The following is a 26,700-nucleotide window of genomic DNA, read 5'->3' as shown; positions in this document are numbered from 1 at the left end:
TATAAATTGTGATCATATTTTTTCTTGAAAATGTGTCCTCATAAATTCCATTTGATAATATTCTACAAAATGGTGAGAAAGTACTATCAGAAAGACGCATCAGTGATCTGAATTTACCTTTGGCAAAAGTTTCTTGAAATAAAATATAGAAGTATGCTAAAAAAAAAAAAAGAAGAAGAAGCAAGTCGTGTACACCTTTTACTTTCCGGCGTGTTTGAAACTCTTGTTCAATCTTATAACTTTTAAATCAAAAATGAGAATATGAAGTCGCTTCAGATTCCATTATTTTAATTTTTTCAAACTTAATTTTGGTTTAGTAGCTTTAAGAATTCATCGTTTGGGAGATAAATATATGGGTCAAGTGAAATGACGAAGTAATGATCGGTGCATTTGATTACCGGTAACTGAACTAAATATTCCCTTTAAAGGTTGTTATAGCAAAATATGTAAAGAATTTAAATAGCAGTTTGTGGTAAACTTTAAATAGCAACTATTGCAAAAGTATGTGTATTCAACGAGCCAAAAATTCATGCAGTCTATGCTCCCCTCCATCGTCCTTCACTGCAATAGGCCGAGATACGGTCAGATACTGTGGGTTCATTATTATTCGTTGGATACCAATTTTCGTAGATTTCGTGGGTACAGGCGAACCACGAAATTAAATGTTCAACGTATAACAAAATTTCCATTGGCTTGTAAGCAGAATTCGGCAAAACCACGAAATTAAATATCCACGAACATGTAAGCTTGCCTTAATCCAAAATTGGTACCCACGAAAGTAAATGAATCCACAGTAGGTTGGTTATGTCGAGTAATGTCATTTTTTTGGAAATCTCTAATCTTACATAATGTGGTTAAGTCTTACCCCGGCACATTTTATACGTGCATGACCGAAGTCTAAAGCATCCAGTTCAGTTGATGTCGTGCGGCACGTTTTGTAATATTAATTCGTTTTTTGCTTGTTTTATCTTTTAAATTACTTTACTTTTATTATTTACTGGCTTTTTATAGTATTCTATAAGGTATGGGATTTCATGTTAATATTAACTGCCGTACAATATCGCGAAGATCTTTACGTTCACTTTATTTGATATCTTGTGGATAGTTGTTTCATTGTCTATTATACCTCAATTCTTTATTTATACTAATATTTGAATTGGTTATACAAATTATACACATTACCTGCTGATGAAATTTTTTTTCCAGGGTATTCCGGCAATGGTTCATCCAGATCTTTACTTCCATCAAATAGCAGCAGAACGGTACCTTCTTGCAAAATGAATAGCTGATGTGTCATGTCAAAAGCTTTCTGGCCGCCAAAATCTACCAAGTCCGATGGTGCTATCTCTAGATTATATTCTCCACTCCGTATTTCATCCAGTATACTTTTTCGTAAGTCATCTTCTTGAAGCACATTTGACGTATTTGATAAAGCAGATGCTTCATAGGTAAGTACTTTCAAATACTCAGGATATGAGTTTTCTGTTTCCTTTTCTTTTGCTGCAGGACTTCCCAATTCTTCAATTTCATTTATATTTAATGTTGGTGTTTTTATCAGTTGAAGTGTACTATCAAACATATCTCTCCTGTCAAAGTTTGATTTCATATGTCTACTTCCATATCTCATTTGTTGTGTTTTGTCTTTATCTAAGTCATTTCCTAAAATTTCGTCTTTTTTGATATTGTCTTTTAACGTTTGTTTCAAATGGAACCATTCGTCATTCAGAATATCGTCTTCAAATTCAGGTATTGCAAAGGATTGTGCAACTTCAAAATCAACAAGAATAGGAAGGGAAATAAAAAAAAGGATTTAATAATGCATGATTACAATATTTTCACTAGCCCAATATCCAACGTTTTAACAAAAATTGTCTCAAATTAAATGCAATCATAATTTGTAACGATGTGAAATAAATTTTTGTTAAATTGAAAGAATGACTGAAATAAATGTCATGTATGTTATGCTTACAGAACAGTCTGACATCGTTCATTTAGGCTGTTTTGTATTGTTTTACCGTATTCTAAAATTGAAATAACAATACTTAACCTATTATGTTTTATAAAATAATGTCATATTTGCTAAATCATGCAGCTGATATGAACTGATAATAATGCAAAAACCATTGATCTATCACAAGTTAATCCTGCCAAACTAACTTAAGCAGAAATCTTAACTTTGAAAATTGCTTATTAACTCAAAGTCACTTGATGGGACAGGGTCTCAAAATAGTTTTCAAACTGACATATACTGATATTACTGCATTTGTTTACTAAATTTCAATCATCTATCACAAGAAAATCCTATCAAACTAACTTAAGGTAGCACAATACATAGATTTTTTCACCCCCAATCAGACAACTTTAAACTGATGTAATTTCTTTCATCCAGCTTTAAATTTTATAAATGAGGTACCAACAGAAAGAAGAAAGATTAATCTTTCAAATGGTGAAAACGTCAATTTGACATAATTATTACGTAATTAATTATTATGTAATTAGTTGCTATATTGAGATGTCCACACTTGAATGAAAATAGCTTCTTTGTTATTCATAGCATCCCAAAATATTTTATAGATTCTTGTATAACACAGTTTGACCTCCAAAAGTGTGTCTCAGATTTTTCCTATTGTATTTCATTCTCTCATAAACCTTCAATGAAGTTTGCAATCTAAATTCATAAGAGATCACTAAATTTAATTGGGTATAAAATTTGTTCTATTGATGTTTTTGGAAATCTGAGACACCCTTTTGAAGATAACTGGTCAAGGAACAACATGTGTGAAAATCAGACATATAGGGGCACCCATCTAGGAGCTAAATTCATTTAAAACTACATTTTCATGTCAAAAATGAATGTGTCACAATTGAATAAATAAGGATTTTCCTACTTGTACCCCATTAACTTCAATATAATTCACACATGTACCATTGGGATATTTCAGGATTGGCCTTCAATCGTAAATCAATTAGGTTTTGACCAATAAGAAAGCATTCAATTTCAGCAATTCTAAATATATAGAGAAAATGCACACCCTATGCATCAAAAACCAGATCTGGCGGGAGATGTTATATCATTATTGACCTTGTTGTAAGTCAGTTGCTACTGATATGGTCAAAACTCCGCCCACCACGATAAACCTTTACTACTAATGATCTCAGAAGTTTAATTACACCTTGCATTTACTTTTTTCAATATGGATTTTATTCATTAAGTACATAACATAATATATTTTGTTTTTTGATTGTTACAAAAAGTAAGTTATGCATGTGTACACAAAATGATCAGTTGGTCAGTTTAGGGGATCCTTATGGGGGATTTTTAGAATTGTAATTGTATACAAGGTCAATATGGTGTTTTACACAAAGTAGATTTTGTTCAATTTTGCAGTTTGAAAATGAAATATTTAATTTGTATTTTCTTTTAAAAAGAATTCACATCTAAACATTCTCCCCCAAGAAATTCCAGTACATTAATTGTTATACAATTACATTTGTTTAATTTCTGTACATTTATATTTTGATTCCCTCTATATCTCCAAATTGTTACTTTGTTTTGTTTTTCTCCTGGCAGCTCCATTAATGAAATGTATTTTTATTTGGAATTCATTGTCTTCATTTTTCCATTAATCCCTAATCCACCTCTTTTTCGTAACTGTTATTTGTATTGCTGGTCAGTGGTCATACAGCTATCAAATGATTCTATTGATTAACCACAAAGTTCTGCCCACATGTTCTTATCTTGTATCAGTCAGACACGTGCATTTGTTTATAAAACTAATTATTATCAAAACTCATTTACAGTTCAAGATATGTAAATGAATTTTTCTTCTGTGGTTTTGGAATATTAAGAAGTAACAAAAACAGCTGAAAATGAAATTTTGATCAAATGTAGTTGCTTTTGTATTGTGCTACCTTAAGCATAAACCTTAACAATTGTTGACGCCGTCGCCGTCAAATCAATCCCTATGTATCGCTTTACGCGACTATGGTAGACAAAAATACTGAAGGTTTTAGTATGTAGTTTCCCGTACTAGAAGGAACATCGGATAAGTTTACATGCATTCAATGATAAGGAGGTCAAGTGAATTTCATACTGAGGATGATATATTGATAATGAAGTTCTGAAATTTCATCAAATCTCAATATGGATAAAAGCCTAATTTCTTATTTCTAAATTGAAAACAATATTGAACACACATTCCTTCAAGTGCTTTTTTTATTTTTAACTTGCTGTTTTAAAACTTCAAAATAATTTTATTAAGGAGTTATCTCTCTCATGCATATTTCTGCTTCCATTCTGGTGTTTGGCTTTCGTACTTGGTCCTTTTTCAGCTCTTCAAAGATTGCATTAAATTTAGGATGTTTATTTGGAAACGAGCATCACTGAAGACACATTAATTGTAAAAATTCGTAAGGGTTCCGCGGAACCCAGTGTCTCGCCTAATTTTGCTGTTAATCGCAGGCTCAACAAAAATGAGGAATAAAAAAAAATAAAAATATTCTTCTCGATACTATCTTTTGATTGTAAGAAGCATCTGTCCAAGTTGCGTAAAAATCCAGGATAGTTTATGAATCTAATAAATGTTTTAAAAACTTTAACTGCAGACTGTATGTAATGTTAACTGGAAGAAAAACTAAGTCCATTCATAAGTAAAATACAGAAAAACAGGAACAAAATTTCCTTCTAGATACTAGCTTTTGATCATGAACAAGCTTCTGTCCAAGTTTGGTACAAATCCAGGATAGTTTAAGAAAGTTATTAAAATTTTAAAAACTTTAACCACAGAGTGAATGTAATGTTTCCTGGCAGAAAAACTAAGTCCATCTATAAGTAAAATACGGAAAAAACGGAACTTTTTTTTTACAAAATTTACTTTTGGATACTATCTTATGATCATAACCAAGCTTCTGTCCTAGTTTGGTAGAAATCCAGGATAGTTTAAGAAAGTTATTAAAATTTCAAAAACTTTAACCACAGAGTGAATGTAATGTTTCCTGGCAGAAAAACTAAGTCCATTTATAAGTAAAAAACGGAAAAAATGGAACTTTTTTTTTACAAAATTTACTTCTGGATACTATCTTATGATCATAAACAAGCTTCTGTCCTAGTTTGGTAGAAATCCAAGATAGTTTAAGAAAGTTATTAAAATTTCAAAAACTTTATCCACAGAGTGAATATTTGTGGACGCCGCCGCCGCCGCCGCCGCCGACGACGACGACGACGACGACGACGACGACGACGGAATGTAGGATCGCTATGTCTCGCTTTTTCGACAAAAGTCGAAGGCTCGACGACAACATATCAAAGATACAAGGCTGATGATTTGGTACGCCAGACGCGCGTTATTCTACAAAAGAATCTTCAGTGATTAGAAAAGATAAAAAACCAAATCCAATTAAAATCTGAAAAGCATTAATAACCGAAATTTCCAAAAAACGTTGTGCCAAATCAGGCAATCATTACTTAGGGGTAGAAAAACCTTAGTGTTTTGTGTATTTCAACAATCTTTAAACAATATATGTATATATATAAGTTAAATTGAAAACAACGTTTAAACCTATGAATGCGTTGGATGAAAACCGCAAATTTTATACGTGTGCATGCAAAACAAATTTCTTGGTAGATGGGTCTAAATACAGCACAAACAACATTTTCCAAAAGACCAAAAAAATGAAAAGTATATTTTAACAAAATGCATTTGACTGGCAGGTCGAACAACGGATGTTCTTAAACCCTGCTGACTGCCATGGCAATTGCTAAATATACTGATCACCAGATGTAACGAAATGGATCTTAATTATTAATTTAATACCAAAACGAAAACAATAAACTTACGAAAAAGATGGTATACCGCACACATGAGGTGCAAAAATTTGTACACCATATCCGGATTCGACAATAAATGTCTCTTCAGTGATGTTAGTAATCGAAACGCAATTTGGAAGGCGATATAATTTACCTCAATTTAGGATAGACCCTTCGATTTTTGAAGAGTCGAAATAGGATGAACGAATTATATAAACCCGAAGGCAAATATAATACAAGCCCAAACGAAAAAATATAAACAAGTTTAAATTGAAAACAACGTTTAAACCTATGATTGCGTGGATAAAAACCTCAAATTTTATACGTGTGCATGCAAAACAAATTTCTTGGAAGAGAGGTCTAAATTCAGCACTAACAACATTTTCCAAAATACCAAAAAAGTGGAAAAGTATATTTTAACAAAACGCATTTGACTAGCAGGTCCAACAACGGAAGTTCTTAAACCCTACTGACTGCCACGGCGATTGCCAAATAAACGGATCACCAGATGTTACAAAATGGATCTTAATTATTAATTTAATACCAAACAGAAAACAATAAACTTGCGGAAAAGAAGGTATACCTCAAACATGAGGTGCAAATATTTGTACACCATACCCTGATTTCGACAATAAATGTCTCTTTAGTGATGTTAGGAATCGAAACGGTATTTGGAAGGCCATATAATTTACCTCAATTTAGGATAGACTCTTGAATTTTGAAGAGTCGAAATAGGACGAACGGATTATAGAAACCCGAAGGCAAATATAATACAAAGCCCAAACGAAAAAATATAAACAAGTTGAAATTGAAAACAACGTTCAAACCTATGATTGCGTGGATAAAAACCGCACATTTTATACGTGTGCATGCAAAACAAATTTCTTGTTAGAGGGGTCTAAATACAGCACAAACAACATTTTCCAAAAGACCAAAAAAGTGAAAAGAATATTTTAACAAAACGCATTTGATATATGTATATATATTTGAATATGTCTTACATATAACCCTAAGTGCTTGCAAGTTCATACATTTAGTTCAAAACAGTAAATACTACCGAAACAGCCTCTTTTTAAGATTTTGTCATTTACATTTAGATATGAGCTACAGCTTTACCAAAATAGATATTTTGCTACAAAATGCATGTTTCAAATCTGTTAAGGTGTGGTGTGGAATATCATTTTAGGGAAATCTGTTGCTCATATATATGATGACAAAAACTATGAGAGAATTGGCTATTTAACGTGTAAATCGTTAATTTCGACATCTTCCCCGAATATGACCTACCAAATTAGACATATCACTGGATTTGTGCTTACATGAGCAATACGACGGGTGCCAAATATGGACGATTTCGGAGCACCTGACATCACTCCAAGTTTTTGGTGGGATTCGTGTTACTAAGTCTTTGGTTTTCTATGCTGTTTTGTGTACTGTTGTTTGTATGTTTGTCTTTTTATTTTTTCATTGACGTTGTCAGTTTATGTTCGACTTATTTGAGTTTGAATTCCCTTTGGTATCCTTCGCCTCTATCTCTCTTACATCATAGTAGCATCACACGTGACCTTTCTGAACTCAAGTGTCAATACTTTACTTACAGGTTCATTTAGCAATACAATACGTATATTCTTGAACGGCCTGGAGAGATTTACTGTATTTGCAATTTAAGGGACCAAACAATGGCTCTCTTCATACCTTTTATTTAACTGTTCATGAATCATTTAAATCATTCGAAATAAAAAGATTGTTCTCCTTTATGAATAGCTGACATGTTTTAAAGATCTATTTTGAATTTTGGGCTTTACGGGAATTCAACTTTTAAATGGATTTAGCTTTCCAACTGGTATGAATTGTCTACTGGTCAATCTTATGAAGATCAAGCGTTTCGTGTATATTATTTTTAACGTGGTCTGTTCAATGAGTTTTAGCTTAGAAAGCCTAAAATTCATAGCTCATGTACTTGTAAAATGTCATACAGTTTTTTCATCTTAATATGAACTATCCATTACTGAACAGTTATTAATGAAAAATTATTCCAGCTGCTTTGTAATGGTGATTGGTATGAGATCTACATTTGATGTATTAAATATTTATTTGAAACGTTATTATTGTTTAATTATAATTAAATATTGATTCATATTAGTAATTTAAAGTTCAATATTTTGTTGACAAATTATGAGACAAGTCGTCATAAAAAAAATACTAACTTCACAGGAACAGATGATACAGTGTCTATCAAGTCGGACTTCGTTAACCCATTGATGGTATTTGGCTTGTTTCTGATTTGGTTAATGAACATACATACAATAATTGCTATTATAGAAGGTTATTTTTTTAGAAACGGTGGTCCTTTATTCATTGTTCTATTGACACAAAAAAGGACGAGCGATTCACATAACCAAGGATCAAGTAGATTTTGTACTCATACAGTTTGAGTTCTGCAACAATACGCATGTCTTTGGTTGAGATGTCAAGCGATGTCATCATATTATGATTAGGTTTATGAAAGGTAATTTATGAAAGGTAATATCCAAAATACCACATCCCATCAAAAATCAAAACTTTTTACTAGACGTCAAAGATTTATCCGTGTACTCGAGTACTCATGAGTATCATGACCGAGTACTCGAGTATTAGATTTCAGATCTTTTGACATTCCTAAAAATTATACAAGAAAGTTAGAAAACATTTATTCCCAAGTTCAATCATTGTTTCCTTACCCATTTCTTTCTTTTCGACTTTATTGACCTCTGTTTTGGATGCTACGTCTTCTTTTTGTATGTTTTTTATTGCAGCTATGACTTTACCATGAACTGTGTGGCACAGCATGCCTTTACAAAACAAACAAAAAGCAAATATATTAATATATAAATAAAATGCACGCGATTTCGGACTGTTTGCAGAATAACTAGATAACCTGTTTAGTAGTACTTGAGAAAAATGAGACGACAAATTTCATTCAAAATTTTAAAGTGTTAAAAAAAATCAAAGTAAACCGAACCTAGGTGTCTGTCATATCCGACAAGTGCTAACATATTACAATTCATCATTGATACGAATGCTGACTAATAATGATGTCATTCTGTTCAGCAGTACTTAATTGGGCAAAGTGTAACAAATTTGGTTTTGTTCATTCAATATTGAATAAATTCATAGTATCAGAAAACAGGCAGTTGATGTATGAAAGACATGAAAATTTATCACAAACTACTACACATTACTGTTAAACTTCAGACATTTTGGCTCGAGAAAATGTGTGAAGGAAATGTTTGCCTGACGAACGTGCTGACGAACGAACGGATAAGGCGAATGTGGTTGATGTAATTGCATAGTTGGATTGGTAGTGATAACAAACTCAATTCAAATAATTAACAACAAGAACCTGTTTACTTCCTTAAGTTGGTGTAGTGAAGGTCCATTGGACCAATCTTTTTTCCAGATGCATGACTAGCTTTTAGATCAAACTCAATAATTATGCAAGAATGTATACTCACGTCGATCGATGGCCTATACTTTTTCAAACACATTAACTGAACTACGAAAAGTAATTATAACTAGTATTCGAATTGAATTCATATAATTTGCGTGATACACTCTTTTTCTGAAGATTTTGATATAGTCAAATAATAAAAGTATCACACATTTAGAATTATTGTATTTAAATAGGTAAGAATTCTTCTTTTGAGTTGATGAAGCACGGAAAGGATATTTGTTTTAAAGAACTATTTAAAATTCATCGCAAATTCTTAATGTTATCAACCAAAACTCCATTGATAGATTGATCAATAATCTAAAGTCAGTTCCAGCTCTTTTTTACGTACAAAAAATGTATAAACATCCAATGTTGATTAAAAAGGAGAAATACATAAAACTAAACGCTCAACTTCATTAAACAAGAGTGAACATGCTGAAATGTCTCGCCTACTTTACTAATCATTGATATTATGTTGATAGTCCTAAATATAAAGCTTTATTACAACTGTCACATAAACTTAACATTGACCAATGAACCATGAAAATGAGATCAAAGTCATATGAACCATGCTAGGCAGGCATGTAGAGCTAACAATTCTTCCATACAACAAATTAGTTGACCTATTGCTTATAGTTTAAGAAAAACAGACCAAAACACAAAAACTTAACACTGAGCAATGAACCTTGAAAATGAGGTTAAGGTCAAATAAAACCTGTGTGACTGCCATATAGATCATAAAACATTTCCATACACCAAATATAGTTGAACTATTGCATATAGTATTAGATAAAAAAGACCAAAAAATTAACTTTGACCACTGAACCATGAAAATGAGGTCAAGGTCAGATGACACCTGCCAGCTAGACATGTACACCTTACAATCATTCCATACACCAAATATAGTAGACCTATTGCATACAGTATAAGAAAAACAGACCAAAACACAAAAACTTAACTATAACTACTGAACCATGAAAATGAGGTCAAGGTCAGATGACACCTGCCAGTTGAACATGTACACCTTACAGTCCTTCCATACACCGAATATACTAGACCTATTGCTTATAGTACCTGAGATATGGACTTGACCACCAAAACTTAACCTTGTTCACTGATCCATGAAATGAGGTCGAGGTCAAGTGAAAACTGTTTTACGGGCATGAGGACCTTGCAAGGTACGCACATACCAAATATAGTTATCCTATTACTTATAATAAGAGATAATTTAACATTACAAAACATCTTAACTTTTTTTTCAAGTAGTCACTGAACCATGAAAATGAGGTCAAGGACATTGGACATGTGACTGACGGAAACTTCGTAACATGAGGCATCCATATACAAGTATGAAGCATCCAGATCTTCCACCTTCTAAAATATAAAGCTTTTAAGAAGTTAGCTAACGCCGCCGCCGCCGGATCACTATCCCTAAGTCGAGCTTTCTGCGACACAAGTCGCAGGCTCGACAAACAACTGTCATATGCAAAACAACCAATATTGTTTAAATAAAGTTGTCAAACAACATTATTGAGGCGTTTGCATGAAAACTAGAAATTAACAGTACTTCGAATTTGTTTAAATATGCACTTTTATATTATTGATGAATCCTTTGTTCATTTTTTGTTTTGTTGGTTGCTGTGTCATTGGCAAATATTCCACCTCTTTTTACAAGAACAGTTAGGCCTCTTACTGCTGTCAATTGTAGTAAAATTGTAAACAATGATAAATAAATGATATCAATATTTTAGGCAATTATCGGGAATATCTATTGAACTTGTATATGTTACAGTGAAATTGTAAACATCAGGGATTTTGTATAATTACTGAACTGATTGGTGATTTTATAAAATCCCTGTTTTTGACTATGGATTTTACAAAATCACTGAAATAATTAAAGTATTTTTTACAGATTTCTTGATTTAATTAGTTAATTTGTAAAAAAAATAGTTACTCTTGATTAAAAAAATCTTAAAAAAACAAGTCTACACAGTTACACTCAGAAAGTTTGGTGTTAATTTAGCCTTAGTACCAAATACTTAAACGGGCACTAGCTGTCAAATATAATTCACCGATTTGACTCAAATTATCATATGCGACTGATAACATACTAAAACGAATATCCAATTAAAAAAGTCTAAAATAAACAATTTACGATGCATAAACTCAAAATTATGTATCAGCATTTTATATCGGGTTATATAACCATCGACAGTCTTCGGAAGGTCACCTCGTTGGTTAATTAGACTAATTAACCAACGAGGTGACCTTCCGAAGACTGTCGATGGTTATATAACCCGATATAAACATAAACATAGATATAAATAGATAGCGAACTCCTGCAATTGCATTTTTCTAGGTCTGATTGATTTCATATTATAGTTTAAAACAATATGTTAATAACCGTTTTTACCTGTATAAGAATGAGTTTTTTTAGATCGAGTCGGTCAACTACGTGGTTTACCCTTGTTTCACTTTCAATGTTGACAGGGCCGTAAATTATGTGGCGGCATATAGGCAGTTGCCTCCTATTGCACGTCACCAAAAAAATAATAATCGAAAAAAATATGATACATTATTTCAGAGTTCTTATCTTGACACCGTATGCCTGTCATGACACCGTAGAACATCTAACGTGCCCCGTGACCTCTTAAACATGCATGTCAAACCCCATTCTCAAATCTAATGCATCATGCTTCCCAAAAACTGTCTTTGCATTCGTCTAGACAATCCACAAAAAAAAATTGTCTAATAGCATTTCGAATTCAGTATAACAAAACCTAAAGCAGATTGAAAGCTGGACTTGTCAAGATGAACATTTTCAATACTTTTCATTTTGTGTACCCTTTCGGTTGTACTGCCCAAATCTTGTCCTTGTCAACAGTTGTCAAGTCAGTCGTAGATTTCAGAATAATGGTGGCAATTCTAGATACAATCACCATTACCAGGTCATCAATGCGTCGAATAAGCGTAAAAATATATGGAAACCTGTTATGAAAGATAAATATCAAGTTGCCGTTAAATTTAAGTTGATGCATGATCAAGAAGAATGCTTTTTCAACCAGGACAAACAGTTCCTATGAACTCTTGCAGAAACTCGATAGAAATCACAAACGAATACATAAGATTAGCTGTTGAAACAGTTTGAACAGGTTCGTGATATAAATGATATGAAATTCAAAATCGGGAGAGGATCTAAAGTTCAAAACCAAACATGCATTAAAATTTTGTTGAACTACAGTTGAATATTGAACAAATGGTACAGGTTATAGATATTTCATACCTTTTGGCTGGATTTGCGGTGTTTCGTAAATTTCACCATAGTTTTCGGGGAATAATTTTCCCGACAATAACCGCACGAGACAACATATAGATTCTAGAGATAAAATCTATTCAAAACTTTATAAGTAGAACTAGAGGTTTTTATTATATGTCTCTAATAGAGAATCTAAATATTCAAAGATAAAGAAAGACAAAAAAAAAATCGTTTTTGCAATCTTTTAAAATCATTTAAAAGCTTGAGTGATGTATGAAAAAATTTGATAAATTACGATATTGTAGAATGACGTTACGCTTGTTTTGTTTTTCGATACTTTTGTCCTTTTACATACCGAGACTGTAATTGATTTTTGACTGAACTTGAAAACTAATCCGTGTAATTCTGTGGCTGGAATTTCGAGAAATTCAAGGCGCATACAATGTATTTTATCATTTTTTTTACATTCATACTGTACATTTATAGATCCTTTTCAAAATGTTTTATTCGATAGTTTCTCTAAAAATATACATATTTCACTTTATAGATATTCAATGTTCAATGAGTTCTAAATACATTCAAAATTTTATATAAAAAAAAGTTTTTACTTGGGTAAGACCGCTGGCCATAGAACTTGAATCTGAAAACTGTGACCTTGTGAAGATTCAAATCCAAGTTCGAACACAAGATAAATCATTTCTCCGGATACGAGAAAATTAGAGCAAATTAATAAGCATGAAATTATGACTTTGGCACATGATGGTAATAAACTAACAATGTTCAAAATATCTAAACGTTAAAAGCCAAATATTAGAATGTGAATTTGGTATAATAAATGAAATTATCAGTGATGTAAAGTACAGTTTCAATTATGACGTTTGACAGTTTGTTTTCTGAAACTAAGTCAAAATATCTCCAGGGTGAGACAAACAAGCAATATAAAACATAAAAACTTCTCATCATCTGAGGATCTGTAAGTTCCCAAGACCCCCGCATATTCTAATGCCTCCTATTATGCAAGTTCTAATTTACGGCCCTGGTTGACATTCTTTTTATAACATGTCTAGTTCATGATTGAACAAAAACAAAAAAAAATCATATTTTATTTGTTTCTCTATCTCGTAGCTAGTGCCATTTTAATACTTAGTGAGGAATTTCCATTAAACAACTGATATACTGTAGAAAAATGCATAAGACCTAAATTTCTTACACATAAAACATGCAAAAGTTACTTCAAATAATTGAGGGAAAATTAAAATTTAACATATGGAATCAAGGAAAATAGGAAGAAATTGTGAAACTTATTGCTAAAAATCCACGATAAAAGACAAAAAGCTCTTTATTATTACTTTGTTCGAAAGTAAGTTAATATGTATTATATACTGATTCTGCAATTACTGAAACGTATAAACCAATTATATTTTATTTTATAATCAAATAAAAAGACAGTACATTGTAGTCCAAATATCAGTTCGTAATCACTGTACAATAGCTTTAACTAGTATTATTCATTTAAGAAATATATTTGAAAATCATTGGTTTATTTATCTTTATATGAAAAACACATTTCTAATATCATGTTTAAACTTGTAATCAGGGAATATTTTCAGTGTTCCATAAAATCCCTGGCAAATTATAGGGATTTACAAAATCATTGAAACTGTTAGTGATTTTACAAAATCACTTATTATTCCAGGGATTATACAAAATCCCTGATTTTACAAATTCACTGTAACATATATATAGAGCAAGTTTTACTTTATTCACCAACATAAGGTACATACATGCCCAATAAACGGATATGTGGGAGGTACATAAGACTGCTACAATTTTCAAATCATTAATTCTTATCTTCAATAATTTGTTTCCACCTTTTCGTATTTGAATCATTTTCTTGTCTTTTAGATGAATTCCATTTTGTCCAAAGTATATCTGTAACCCATTTGTTGATATCCATTTATCTGGTACTTCGTCTCCAGTTAAAACACATGCCAGACTTGTCTTCCCCGCATTACAAGGACCTCCAAGATATATTCGATTTTCGTAGGAATCGTAGTAGCCATGTTCCAACAGTTCATAAAATTCTCTTGAGTCCAATAATGAAGGAGCTGAAAGAGTCGTGTAATTATTTCGTAACCATATGACACACCATTGTTTGCGTCTATATTGCGTCATATATTTGACAAACTATTGCCAAGTTTACTTGCTCAATTCAGCAAATAATAGTGATGCCTATACGAGACTGCATTACTATTAAGTGAATGCACCACTGACTCGTTTAATAATAATTACTACAAAACGACATATTGTAGCAAAAAATATTACTTTCAAAAACTTTACAAACTCATATATGGGCAACTTAAAGCAACAAAAAGTAAAATGCTCCGCAGGGGCGCAGCTTGATACGACCTCAGAGGTCGAACCCTGAACAGTTGGGGCAAGTATGGAAACAACATTCAAGCTTGATACAGCACTGAATTTGGATTGTAATTAAATATTTGACACAGCATAGGTTTCTGACACAGAATGAAAGTGGTCTAAGAACTTAAACAATTTTAATTTACCTATTCAAACCATATCATTATTATTTGTTTTTATATATAAATCAGAAATAACCAATCTAAAATGGAAAATTTTAAAGAAAAAAAAGGAAAAGAAATCCCCCCCCAAATTTTTTGAAGCCCCTAACGATTCATCACCCCCAAACTCAATCCCAGCCTTCCCTTTGTGGTATGGTACCTTGCAGTACAATTTCAGAGAGATCCAAACACTTGAACACAAGTTATTGTCTGGAAACTAGAAAAATGCTTGTTTTTTGGCCCCTTTTTGGCCCCAAATTCCTGAACGTTTAGGGCAATTACCCCCAAACTCAAACCCAGCTTTCCCTTTGTGATATGGAACCTTGCAGTACAATTTCATAAAGATCCATAAACTTACACACAAGTTATTGTCCTGAAACTAGAAAAATGCTTGTTTTTTACCCTTTTATGGCCCCTAATTACTAAAATTTTGAGGGAATTACCCCCAAAATCAATCCCAGCCTTCCCTTTTTGGTATGGTACCTTGCAGTATAATTTCAGAGAGATCCATACACTTGAACACAAGTTATTGTCTGGAAACTAGAAAAATGCTTATTTTTTGGCCCCTTGTTGGCCCCTTATTCCTAAGATTTTGGGCAATTACCCCCAAACTCAATTCCAGCTTTCCCATTGTGATATGGAACCTTGTGGTAAAATGTCAGAGAGATCCATACACTTACACACAAGTAATGTCTGGAAGTTACAAAAATGCTTATTTTTGGCCCCTAATTCCTTAACTGTTGGTACCATAACCCCCAAAATCAATCCCCACCTTCCTTTTGTGGTATCGAACCTTATGGTAAAATTTCATTGAGATCTATTCACTTAAACTAAAGTTAGAGTGCGAAAACTAATGTGTCTTCGGACGACGACGACGACGCTAACGTCGTCATACCAATATACGACCACAAAAATTTTTTTGCGGTCGTATAAAAACTTAAACTAATAAAACTTTTAAAGTTTTGTATAATTTGCAGATACGAAATATAAGTAATAAGAGTTTGAAAAAGTGCTTACATGAGAATTTCGTTATTTTGCAAAACAATGCAAACGTCTCAATGAGATATTGCAAATTGTCGTAACGACATATCTTGCTGTTTTTTTTATTATTATTATCTAGATGAAGCTGGTAGCAACCAAGGGGACTGATTATTAACTTCAAAATAAATTTCAATTTATAAATGACTTTTTCAACTTACTTTTTCCAAATCTGCCTTTCTCCATCCAGACTGGTTTCTGACTTTTCTTTTTCAAAAGACTGGCAAAAAAATGTTTGAGCTGTTCACCCTCAGTTAACATGTTTTCTAGTTGTTCAACTAATGCGACACATTTCTGTTTTGGGCTTAACAGAATTCTATCAAGCAGTCTTGCTACATCTTTAAAAACACTGAAATAGTACATCGTTTCTGTATCAGTCAGTTCCTTGTTTCTTCTACATAGGAGTTCCTGTTTAGTTTTCTTAATTGCTTCCAAAACTTTTGCATCCACTTCTTTTTTCTGCAGCTTGAGCAAAACAGATGATAGAAGCATTGTGTCAAAATCTGTGTATCCATTCTCCTGACCTTCGAGAAACTTGAGATATTCTGTTGCATTAAAATATCTGACTAAATGGTCCGTCAAAACAATCCAGTTGAAAATTACTACAGGTGGAACAATTTGATGAAGTAATTCTCGAAGAATCGTTGATAAGGTATCTTCGAAAGCGTAGCCAATCAGTGTGTATCTTGACTCAGGATATTGCAGATGTTCTAGGTCATGCCCAGGTGGAAGATACCAATATCGTGGGGTAGACTCTATTAAAAGTAAGTTTTTTTTAATAAAGTGAAATAATGCACATGATTTACTCAATGGTAGACGGGAGTATTAATAGCGTAACCGAAAGCTATCATATGGAGCTATCTTATTACTGAAATGAACAAGTCTTTCTTAAGAATTAAGCTTTAACACATACAACAGTTTTTTGTCAAAATTCAATGTTCTTATTCCATTTCCTGAACTTAGCAAAACGTTTGAGTTTTTCGTTATAAGAAACCGTGAAATTATAATGCTGCGCAAGACTGTCGGGACCAGCAGGTTTTATTTTGTTGAATACTTATTACAGGAATAGGTTAATAGTTATTTTATGATAACATAGAACTCTGAAATGTTTCAACTTAAATTAATATTTCCCAAAATTTGTGATCCAGCTTTCTTATTGGGGAACACTGAGCGCAAACATGTTAAAACAAGAGGCTCTCAAGAGCCTGAATCGCTCACCTGTATTTCAGAGGAGAAGATTTTTAAATGTTAGCAAACTTGATGAACAAATTGAGTAAAATTGTCTTTAAAGGGCAATAACTCCTTAAGGGGTCAATTGACAATTTTGGTCATATTAAGTTTTTTGAAGATCTTACTTTGCTGAACATAATTGCTGCTTAAAGTTTATATATATATCTATAATAATATTCAAAATAATAACAAAAAACTGCAAAATTTTGTTAAAACTACCAATTCGGTGGCAGCAACCCAACAATGGGTTGTTCGATTCGTCTGATAATTTCAGGGCCGATAGATCTTGACCAATTAAACAATTTTACCCCATGTCACATTTGCTCTAAAAGATTTAGTTTTTGAGATATAAGCCAAAAACTGCATTTGACCCTTATGTTCTATTTTTAGCCATGGCGGCCATGTTTGTCGATGAATACAAACTTCGGATACAATTTATAAACAAGATACCCTAAGGAACATTTAGTTAAAAGTTTGAAGGTAATTGGCCCAGTAATTTCATCAGAGAAGATTTTTAAATGTTAGCAAACTTGATGAACAAATTGTGTAAAATTGTCTTTAAAGGGCAATAACTCCTTAAGGGGTCAATTGAAAATTATGGTCATATTAACTTTTTTGTAGATCTTACTTTGCTGAACATTATTGTTGCTTACAGTTTATATATATCTATAATAATATTCAAAATAATAACAAAAAACTGCAAATTTTGTTAAAACTACCAATTTGGTGGCTGCAACCCAACAATGGGATTGTTCGATTCGTCTGAAAATTTCAGAGCTGATAGATCTTGACCAATTGAACAATTGTAACCCATGTCAGATTTGCTCATAAAGCTTTAGTTTTTGAGATATAAGCCAAAAACTGCATTTGACCCCTATGTTCTATTTTTAGCCAGGGCGGCCATGTTTGTCGATGGATCAAAACTTCGGATACAATTTATAAACAAGATACTCTAAGGAACATTTAGTTAAAGTTTGAAGGTATTTGGCCCAGTAGTTTCAGAGAAGATTTTTGAAAATATTTACGACGACAGACGACGACAGACGACAGACGACGACGGACGCCAAGTGATGGTATAAGCTCACATGGGGCCCTTTGGGCCCCGGTGAGCTAAAAATATATTTTTGCATGATTTGTATTTACCATATATCATGATGACTTATTTTGTTGGCACTTGCAATCGCTAATAAAACACGTCATGTTGGGCCAGTTTTGATGACCGGAAGTATTTTTTTCTACAGCAGTTCAGTTAACTAGTGAATCAGAATGAACTGTTTAATTTGAACATTTATCAGTATTATCTAATGTTTAAATTTGTACTATATTAAATTGTTAATTGTTTAAAGTATTAGTCACAGTTTTATAAGTACAGACTCCTTCTAAGTCAGCACTAGTCTATCCGTGACAATTAGTGTCAGAAGTCTGAAGAAACCCGAAGAACTTCTTCGCCCAAAAACAAAAAGATGAAAATTGACCAAAGTGAACAAAGAATCGTCTCTTTTATCCGTTAATTTTGTATAGAGCCACAAGTGTGAAACCGAAATATCTAAATCCTCAGATCTAATACTTAATGTTTTGGATTACTACATTTTGTAGCTGTTCTATTGGCGCATTTGCATTTAAAACAATATTATATTGTCTTAAATGTACATGCCTTATAGGATTTGCATGTTCATAGTTTATCAACAAAAATAGGAACTGCGAACTTTTTCACTGAATCGAATTTAACACAAGTGACTGAACACCACATACATTTGACCGTTTAACTATAGTAACTGCACAATACTCCTTCACATAAATTCATTTTAACAGAAAACTTGAACAACACTTACCATTACTTTTATAATAATTTTACTTTAAAAGTTAAAAAAATTCTTTAGTTCTATTGAAGAAATTTTACCTTTCAATATAGCTTATATCAGTATCAATAATTGTCCGTTTATGGATTTAGATATTTCGGTTTCACATTGTGGCTCTATGCAAAATTAACGGATAAAAGAGACGATTCTTTGTTCACTATGGTCAATTTTCATCTTTTTGTTTTTGGGCGAAGAAGTTCTTCGGGTTTCTTCAGACTTCTGACACTAATTGTCACGGATAGACGAGTGCTGACTTAGAAGGAGTCTGTACTTATAAAACTGTGACTAATACTTTAAACAATTAACAATTTAATATAGTACAAATTTACAAATTAGATAATACTTATAAATGTTCAAATTAAACAGTTCATTCTGATTCACTAGTTAACTGAACTGCTGTATAAAAAAATACTTCCGGTCATCAAAACTGGCCCAACATGACGTGTTTTATTAGCGATTGCAAGTGCCAACAAAATAAGTCATCATGATATATGGTAATAAAATACAAATCATGCAAACATATATTTTTTTAACATGTTTGCGCTCAGTGTTCCCCAATTAGAAAGCTGGATCACAAATTTTGGGAAATATTAATTATGTTTGTTAAACGAATTTGCTTTTTAGAAATTCCGTATACCTAACAATAATTTGCATACAGAAACTATTTCAGATGTAATCTACGTTCGACAACCTAAAGTCGCATTGTTCACACTGGCTTTTGTTAACAAACAACAAAAACTTAGTAAAACGGTTCCCATTGATAACATATTCATACCTGGGTTATTTCTAAATGTTCCAAATTGTTGTTCCTTTCCTGCTATATATGTAAGGCCTTCTTTAAACCATTCGAATGTTCGTTCATCCATACAACAGGTTTTATAGTATTCCAACTTGGCCACGATACTGTCATGAGGTGCTTCCATCTCAAGTTCCAAATCCTTTGCTATTTGTGTAAGAACTGAGAAACTTTTTCTCATTTCTATATCTGTCAAACCTGCATTTCCTCTATATATAATTTTATGTCGTTCTGTCAGAATCCAATTTATATCAAAAGTTTCAAAACTAAAAAATGTATTTATTATGAGCAATCTTATCAAATATAAACTGAAATGCTTGTATCCTTGATGATGACATTGTCCTACGATATATTTAATATTTAATGGTAATTCATCAAACAATTTCGATTTGATCATTTCCCTAAAAAAAAATTCAGGCGGCAGTCGTGAAGCGATATATTTACGGACTTCACCAGCAAGTTCTACTTGAATCGCATATATAACTCTCATGTAGTTCGTAATTTCGGGCGATAACTGGAACTCTTCTCTTCCATACATAAGTGGATAATATCTTGGTCCTACAAATTGGGAAATATAATAAAATAATGACTGATGTAGGTGTTTGAAAAATAAAGGTAAATTTACTATGCAGTGGTTTATTTGATTGAATGGTTCATCCTTTCGTATTTTTCCTATTAGACATTAAATACTGGTATCAATATAATCTTGTTTGGTATCTTGCAAAGTTTAATGTAGAGAATTACATGATTCGAACTATATAAAGGCTAACTTTAACAAAATTTTACTATGGGAAAAAAACAGTTATATAGATACAGATCAAACATTTTACGAGTGCTTTAATAATGACAGGAAACTAATATACTAAATCAAAAAGATATTGGAGTCTCACATTTTTAAAGGGCACTAGCTACGAGATATATAAAAAATATAAAATATGATTGTTTTTGTTCAATCATTAATGAAAGTGAAATAGTAAAATAATATATCGCTTTTAGCAGCCAGTATGGTTCAATTTTGTCAAAATAAGCGAAGAAACATTGATGATGAATTATTCACTTGCAAGTGAACAATTCGACCTCATTGAATCCGCGTATTCATGTGAACTTCAATTTAACCCCTTAGCTAGAGATGGACACCGCATGCATTGTGCGTGTTCGATGATTAAAGGAAAAGAATGTCAACATTGAAAGTGAAACAAAGGTAAATAATTTGATTGACTGTTTCGATCCACAAAAAATCATTCTAATACAGGTAAAAACGATGATTAACATATATTTTTAATCTATAATATGAAATTGAACAGACCTAGAAAAATCCAAATGCACGAGTCTGATATCTGTTTATATCTATATTTATGTTTATATCGCAGCGCTTATATGGCAATCGGAGGTCAACTCGTGAGTTAATTAGATGGCGTCTAGACTAAAATACACATGAAACGAAGCTACATATTATCGAGCTCGTGCCCGGTATATTGTTTATTTTAGACGTTTTATAATTGGGATAAATGTTTGACATTGTTATATATCAAATATGAGAATTTGAGTCAAATCGGTGAACAGCTAGTGCCCCTTTAGCATCTGCACTCTTTCTTTCCATTTACAAGCCAATTCATTAAACAAGTTTGTCTATCAACCTTACGATTCCTCGCTGTCTTTTTAAGATTTTTAAGATTTTTTAATTCTTGTAAAAACTCAACGAATTCTTTGTTTTTCTCCTTTTTTCATGTTTGGTTGCATGGAAAATACGTTTACGGACAACATTGAACCCATGTGGTGGGCAGACAGGCCCAGATCCCAGAAAAATATCTAAATGGCCGTAGGGATATTCATCATATTTTTTTATAATGCTTCCAGTTACTAACCTTTCGTTTCTTTTAAATTCATTTCCAGGACATGCAAATGATTTCTGTACCTCGAGCGCATCTCGTAATCAACACAACATGTTTCAACATATCTCGTGACACTTTTATTTCCTGTATTGGACATGCAGAAATGATCAAATGTTATGGCAATATCATTAAATATTGAAAATAGTTCCCTTACTTCTTCATTGGTAAACGTAGTTTTCCCCGAATGCAAAATTAAATTATACTTTTGGTATATCAGTTCAACGCCATCTTCGATTGTTAAAACTTTCGGATATGAGTTGGCAGACCACCTTCTAAATGTCGGCTCAACTAATTGTAATTTTTTAATCAGCAAGTATAGTAAACACAGGTCTAATTTGTCAAAACAGTTGAGTTCAAAACATTCACGTATAAGTTCAGCTTCTTCAAATTTAAAAACACTGTTTATACGTTTAAGTTGGAGCGTATGACCTAAACTTAACTGATTTTTTAACAGCTCTTCCAGAAGATTTCGGTTTTCATACTGAGCAACAAAACACAGTCTGACATAGTTTGTCATATAGGTATTACGGTCTTTTCTTTCCATTATACTGAAATTACACTACGCATTATGAAGTCTCTTCCATGTTTCATCGATAAAGGAAATTATGCGAGCTTGTTGAACTTCAACACACAATTTTCTAAAAAAAATAAAAATTATAGTACATAAAAGGAACAAACTTGTCAGATTAGAAATTTTGTGTAAATTGCTAATCTTCTGTAGTATCTGTCTCACCACTTCTGTTTGGCGTTGGACGGTTGAGAATTTGCTGTATTTCAAAGACGACTTGTTGAAGACTATCTTTTTAGTTCTGTTCTTTTTTGTTCGTGTTGTGGTGCTGTTGCATTTAGGAACATTCCACACTGGTCCGTATACAGTTGCAAGTCAATAGATATGAACAATTCACCAAAGTTTAATGAAAACTGCTCAAATAGATATAAGAAGATGTGGTATGAGTGCCAATGAGACAACTCTCCATCCAAGTTAAAATTTATAAAAGTAAACCATTAGAGGTCACAGTACGGTCTTCAACACGGAGCCTTGGCTCACACCGAACAGTAAGCTATAAAGGGCCCCAAAAAATTACTAGTGTAAAACCATTCAAACGGGAAAACCAACAGTCTAATCTATATAAAAAACGAGAAACGAGAAACACTTATGAACCACATCAACAAACGACAACTACTGAACATCAGATTCCTGACTTAGGACAGGTACAAACAAATACAACGGGTTTAAACGTTTTAATGGCAGCATTTTTGAGTTATTTTTTTCAAAAACTGGAAAATTCCCTTTTTTAATAAATTTAACCTCGTAACTCGGTAAAGAAAACTCTAAAATTTATAAAAATCTAATTGGAGCTTACGGTAATAGATATAAACAATTCATCAAAGTTTCATGCAATTTTGTTTAGAGCGCTTTTGAGTTATTGTTATTTGACGGCAGAGGAGCATATGTGCGAACGGACGGACATACGGAAAGACGGACGGACGCCCGGTATTAACGAGGAAAGAATACAGAATCCTACGGAAGCCGGTTAGTGTCAGGGTGGAGTTTTATTTTAAGTCGTTATAACGCATCAGCTTACTCATTATAACGACTTAGCTTATTAAACTCGTTATAACAACTTAGTTAATTCGTTATAATGATTTAGATAAGTCGTTTGAAACGAGTTAGTTAATTATATAAGTCGTTCTAAAAAGTAAGCTAAGTTGTTATAACGAGTTAGATAAGCTAAGTCGTAAAAATGAGTTAGTTAAGTCGACATAACGAGTAAGCTAGGTCGTTATAACTTCTAAAAAACTAAAACTCGACACTGACACTAAGCGGCTTCCGTAGAATCAATCGATTCTGATTGAATAATTATTATACGCCAAATAATTTTTTATAACTACTGCTATGGCAAAAGTTTAATTAACAAATAGGAACGCTTAGAATCCAATTTATAAATTAGAGAATAAAGAGTCTACATCGCCTCCAACACTCTCCAACATTGTAGACTAGAATACAAGTTAAAGTATGACAAAATCTCTATTTCCTTGATCTTTAATTGCTTATGATTTTTTCTGTTTTCAGTTTCTGTTGATCTTTTTTTAGTTTTTGCTAAAAACACAAAAAGTTTGTTTTTTTTCTAAATCTTGATTTCTTGAATGGCAATCACTCGGATTTTTAGATGAAAATAAATGATCTTGCAGGTAACAGAATGGAAAATTATTTTTTGCAACACTAAATGCAGTCATTTTCTCGCTGTGTTGAAGACCCATTGGTGGCCTTCTGCTATTGTCTGCTCTTTGGTCGGGTTGGTGTCTCTTTGACACATTCCCTATGTCCATTCTCAATTTTATTTACATAATACAATTGTGCTAAAAAATAATGTAAAGTAAATGTTAGTGAAAAATATATTAGTGAGCCTTGCAAAAGGTGAATATTTTCTTTTTTGTTTTGTCTATCTACATAAATTATAAATAAAAATGTGTACAATATACATAATTCTCACTATTGACACTACAACTGTCTTTTGAAATCCTGTTAAAGCTATCATAAAAGTCTAATTCTATGGCAGCTTACAACATAGACCTGTCGCCAGTTTTTGTAAATTGGTAATGTCCTCTTTCCGAAATAAAGATACAAAACTAGAGGTTAAAGAGCTTGTGTCGCTAACCTAGGTCTATGATCTTCAACAATTGACACTCTCCAATATTGTAGGCATTGTAGTTCCGCTCAAATCGGTACTACGATCCGTCATAAACTTGCAGTGAGTTGAGAGTGTTTTGATCCGTGTTTGGGCCTCACTTTGACTTTGAGATTAAGAACATCAATAAAAGCGCTGTTTCTTTGCTTTTAGTATGTGTTTTGCTGTGGAAGTACTGATTTTGAGTCATGGATGGATACTATATATCTTTTTTATGCTCACCTGGCCCAATGGACCTAGTGAGTTTTTCTCATGACTTGGTGTCCGTTTACTTTTACAAAAATCTTTTCCTCTGAAACTACATGACCCGGCCCGCCAACCAAGATGGCCGCTGTGGCTAAAAATAGAACATAGGGGTAAGATGTAGATTTGGGCTTATATCTCTGAAACCAAAAAAAAATTGAAAATATTTTAAATAAAGGAATGTATCTCCCTCATGCAAAGCTCTGATTCCTTGCCCGGCTTTGGCTATACATTTTTGTCTTTTTTGGTTTAAAGCTCTTCATCCTTTTATTAAGCTTTGGATTTTCATGTTTTGGTCTCAAGCATCACTGAAAAGATTTTGATTGTCGAAATGTGCATCTGGTTCATAATAATTGGTACCGTTTATGTTATTACTACCACTGGGTAGATGCTTATGCTGGTGGACTGATAGTCCCCGATGGTATCACTATACCAGTAGCCAGTACCATGAAAATACGGATTTTGTGTCATTAAAATTTAAAAATTTTTGATAATCTAAATTAAGGAATGTATCTCCCTCATGCAAAGCTCTGATTCCTTGCCCAACTTTGGCTATACTTTGTTGTCCTTTTTGGTTTATAGCTCTTCATCCTTTTAATAAGCTTTGGATTTCAAAGATTTTGACATCGAGCATCACTGAAGAGACATTAATTGTCGAAATGTGCATCTGGTGCAGAAAAATTGATGTGATTGAAAAAAATGTGTCTGATGACCGCGCCTGCCAATAAACATGGCGGACATGGCTAAAAGCAAAAGTATAACGGTTGCATTATTTCATGCATCAATTGTGAGCAAAAAAAAATCAGGTGAGCGATACAGGCTCCATGGAGCCTATAGTTTCTATTAGAATAATTATCAAAGGTACCAGGCCTATAATTTGAATTCACGACAAAAATCTCTTTTTTGTTGAACTTGAATTGAGGATATTTTGGTGTGTTACATTTTCTCTCTGTCTTCTTTAGTTTTTGTACAAAACACAAAAAAGGGTACAAAAATGTCATTTAATGGCAATCACTTCAATGAAGAGTAAACTAACAACTTCTTTGTCGATCTTGTCTTGTTGGTCAGTTTTGCAGTTTAAAGTGGCTATCAATCAATAATAGTTCAAGATAAGAGGCAGGACACTAATCTTTAACTAGAGACTCTCAAGAGCCTGTGTCGCTCACCTGTATCTTCTGTGGTTTTGGAAATCATGTAAAATAAGGTTTAAATCATAATAAATAGTATTAGATACCCTAATAATGATTGAGGTCAAGTTTGGTTTAATTTGGCCCAGTAGTAAAATTAAAAGCAGGTCATCCCACTAGTAACTAGACTTACAATAGTTACTGAAGACCCCTTATCATTTTTATACGCCCGTCAAATTTTTGACGGGACGTATTATGGTATACAAATGTCCGGCGTCCGTCCGTCTGTCTGTCCGTCTGTCTGTCTGACCGGCGTAAACATGTCGCACAGTAACTTGAGAATGACCTATCCAAATTTCATGAAACTTAATATAGTTGTTTCTTATGATGGTCAAACGATCTGTATACTTTTTGGTGAAAATAAGATTAAAACTTTTTGAGTTACGGGACTTAGTAACTAAAACAGGTGTGTGTTTTTTTCACATGTCGCGCCGTATCTCAAAAACAATTTATGATTATTGCTTAAAACTTTACACACTTCTTAGTTATATTAATCTTAAGATCTGTATACTTTTTGGTGATGATTCAAAATTTTATTTTAGAGATATTGAGTATTTTGTTAAAAAAGGGGGAGGGGTTTTTCACACGTCACGCCGTATCTCAAAAACAGTTTATGATTATTGCTTAAAACTTTACACACTTCTTAGTTATA

The 26,700-nt window shown here is 32.6% G+C and overlaps 2 protein-coding genes across 2 annotated transcripts in view; both read right to left on the bottom strand.

Moving 5' to 3' along the window:
* The window catches only part of LOC127706549 (uncharacterized), a 58,826-nt gene that overhangs the window by 24,614 nt on the left and 7,512 nt on the right, over nt 1-26,700 (bottom strand). The window contains exons 2-7 of the mRNA XM_052211205.1: nt 21,902-22,566; nt 20,016-20,594; nt 16,313-16,906; nt 14,406-14,642; nt 8,527-8,637; nt 1,183-1,767 (exon numbers count right to left, since the gene is read on the bottom strand). Of these exons, the coding sequence (XP_052067165.1) occupies nt 1,183-1,767; nt 8,527-8,637; nt 14,406-14,642; nt 16,313-16,906; nt 20,016-20,594; nt 21,902-22,472 (2,677 nt within the window). The 5' untranslated portion in view covers nt 22,473-22,566. The remainder of the gene's footprint in view (nt 1-1,182; nt 1,768-8,526; nt 8,638-14,405; nt 14,643-16,312; nt 16,907-20,015; nt 20,595-21,901; nt 22,567-26,700) is intronic.
* LOC127705670 (transcription factor egl-13-like) overlaps nt 9,188-26,700 on the bottom strand; it is a 126,800-nt gene continuing 109,287 nt past the window's right edge. The window contains exon 10 of the transcript XR_007983929.1: nt 9,188-9,199. The gene's annotated coding sequence lies outside the window, so the exon portion shown is untranslated. The remainder of the gene's footprint in view (nt 9,200-26,700) is intronic.

Source organism: Mytilus californianus, unplaced genomic scaffold (assembly GCF_021869535.1).
Source record: "Mytilus californianus isolate M0D057914Y unplaced genomic scaffold, xbMytCali1.0.p SCAF_6, whole genome shotgun sequence".
In the NCBI taxonomy this organism is placed as follows: Eukaryota; Metazoa; Mollusca; class Bivalvia; order Mytilida; family Mytilidae; genus Mytilus; species Mytilus californianus.
Note: the sequence above shows the minus strand (reverse complement) of the source record. Positions and strands in the feature narration are given on the sequence as shown.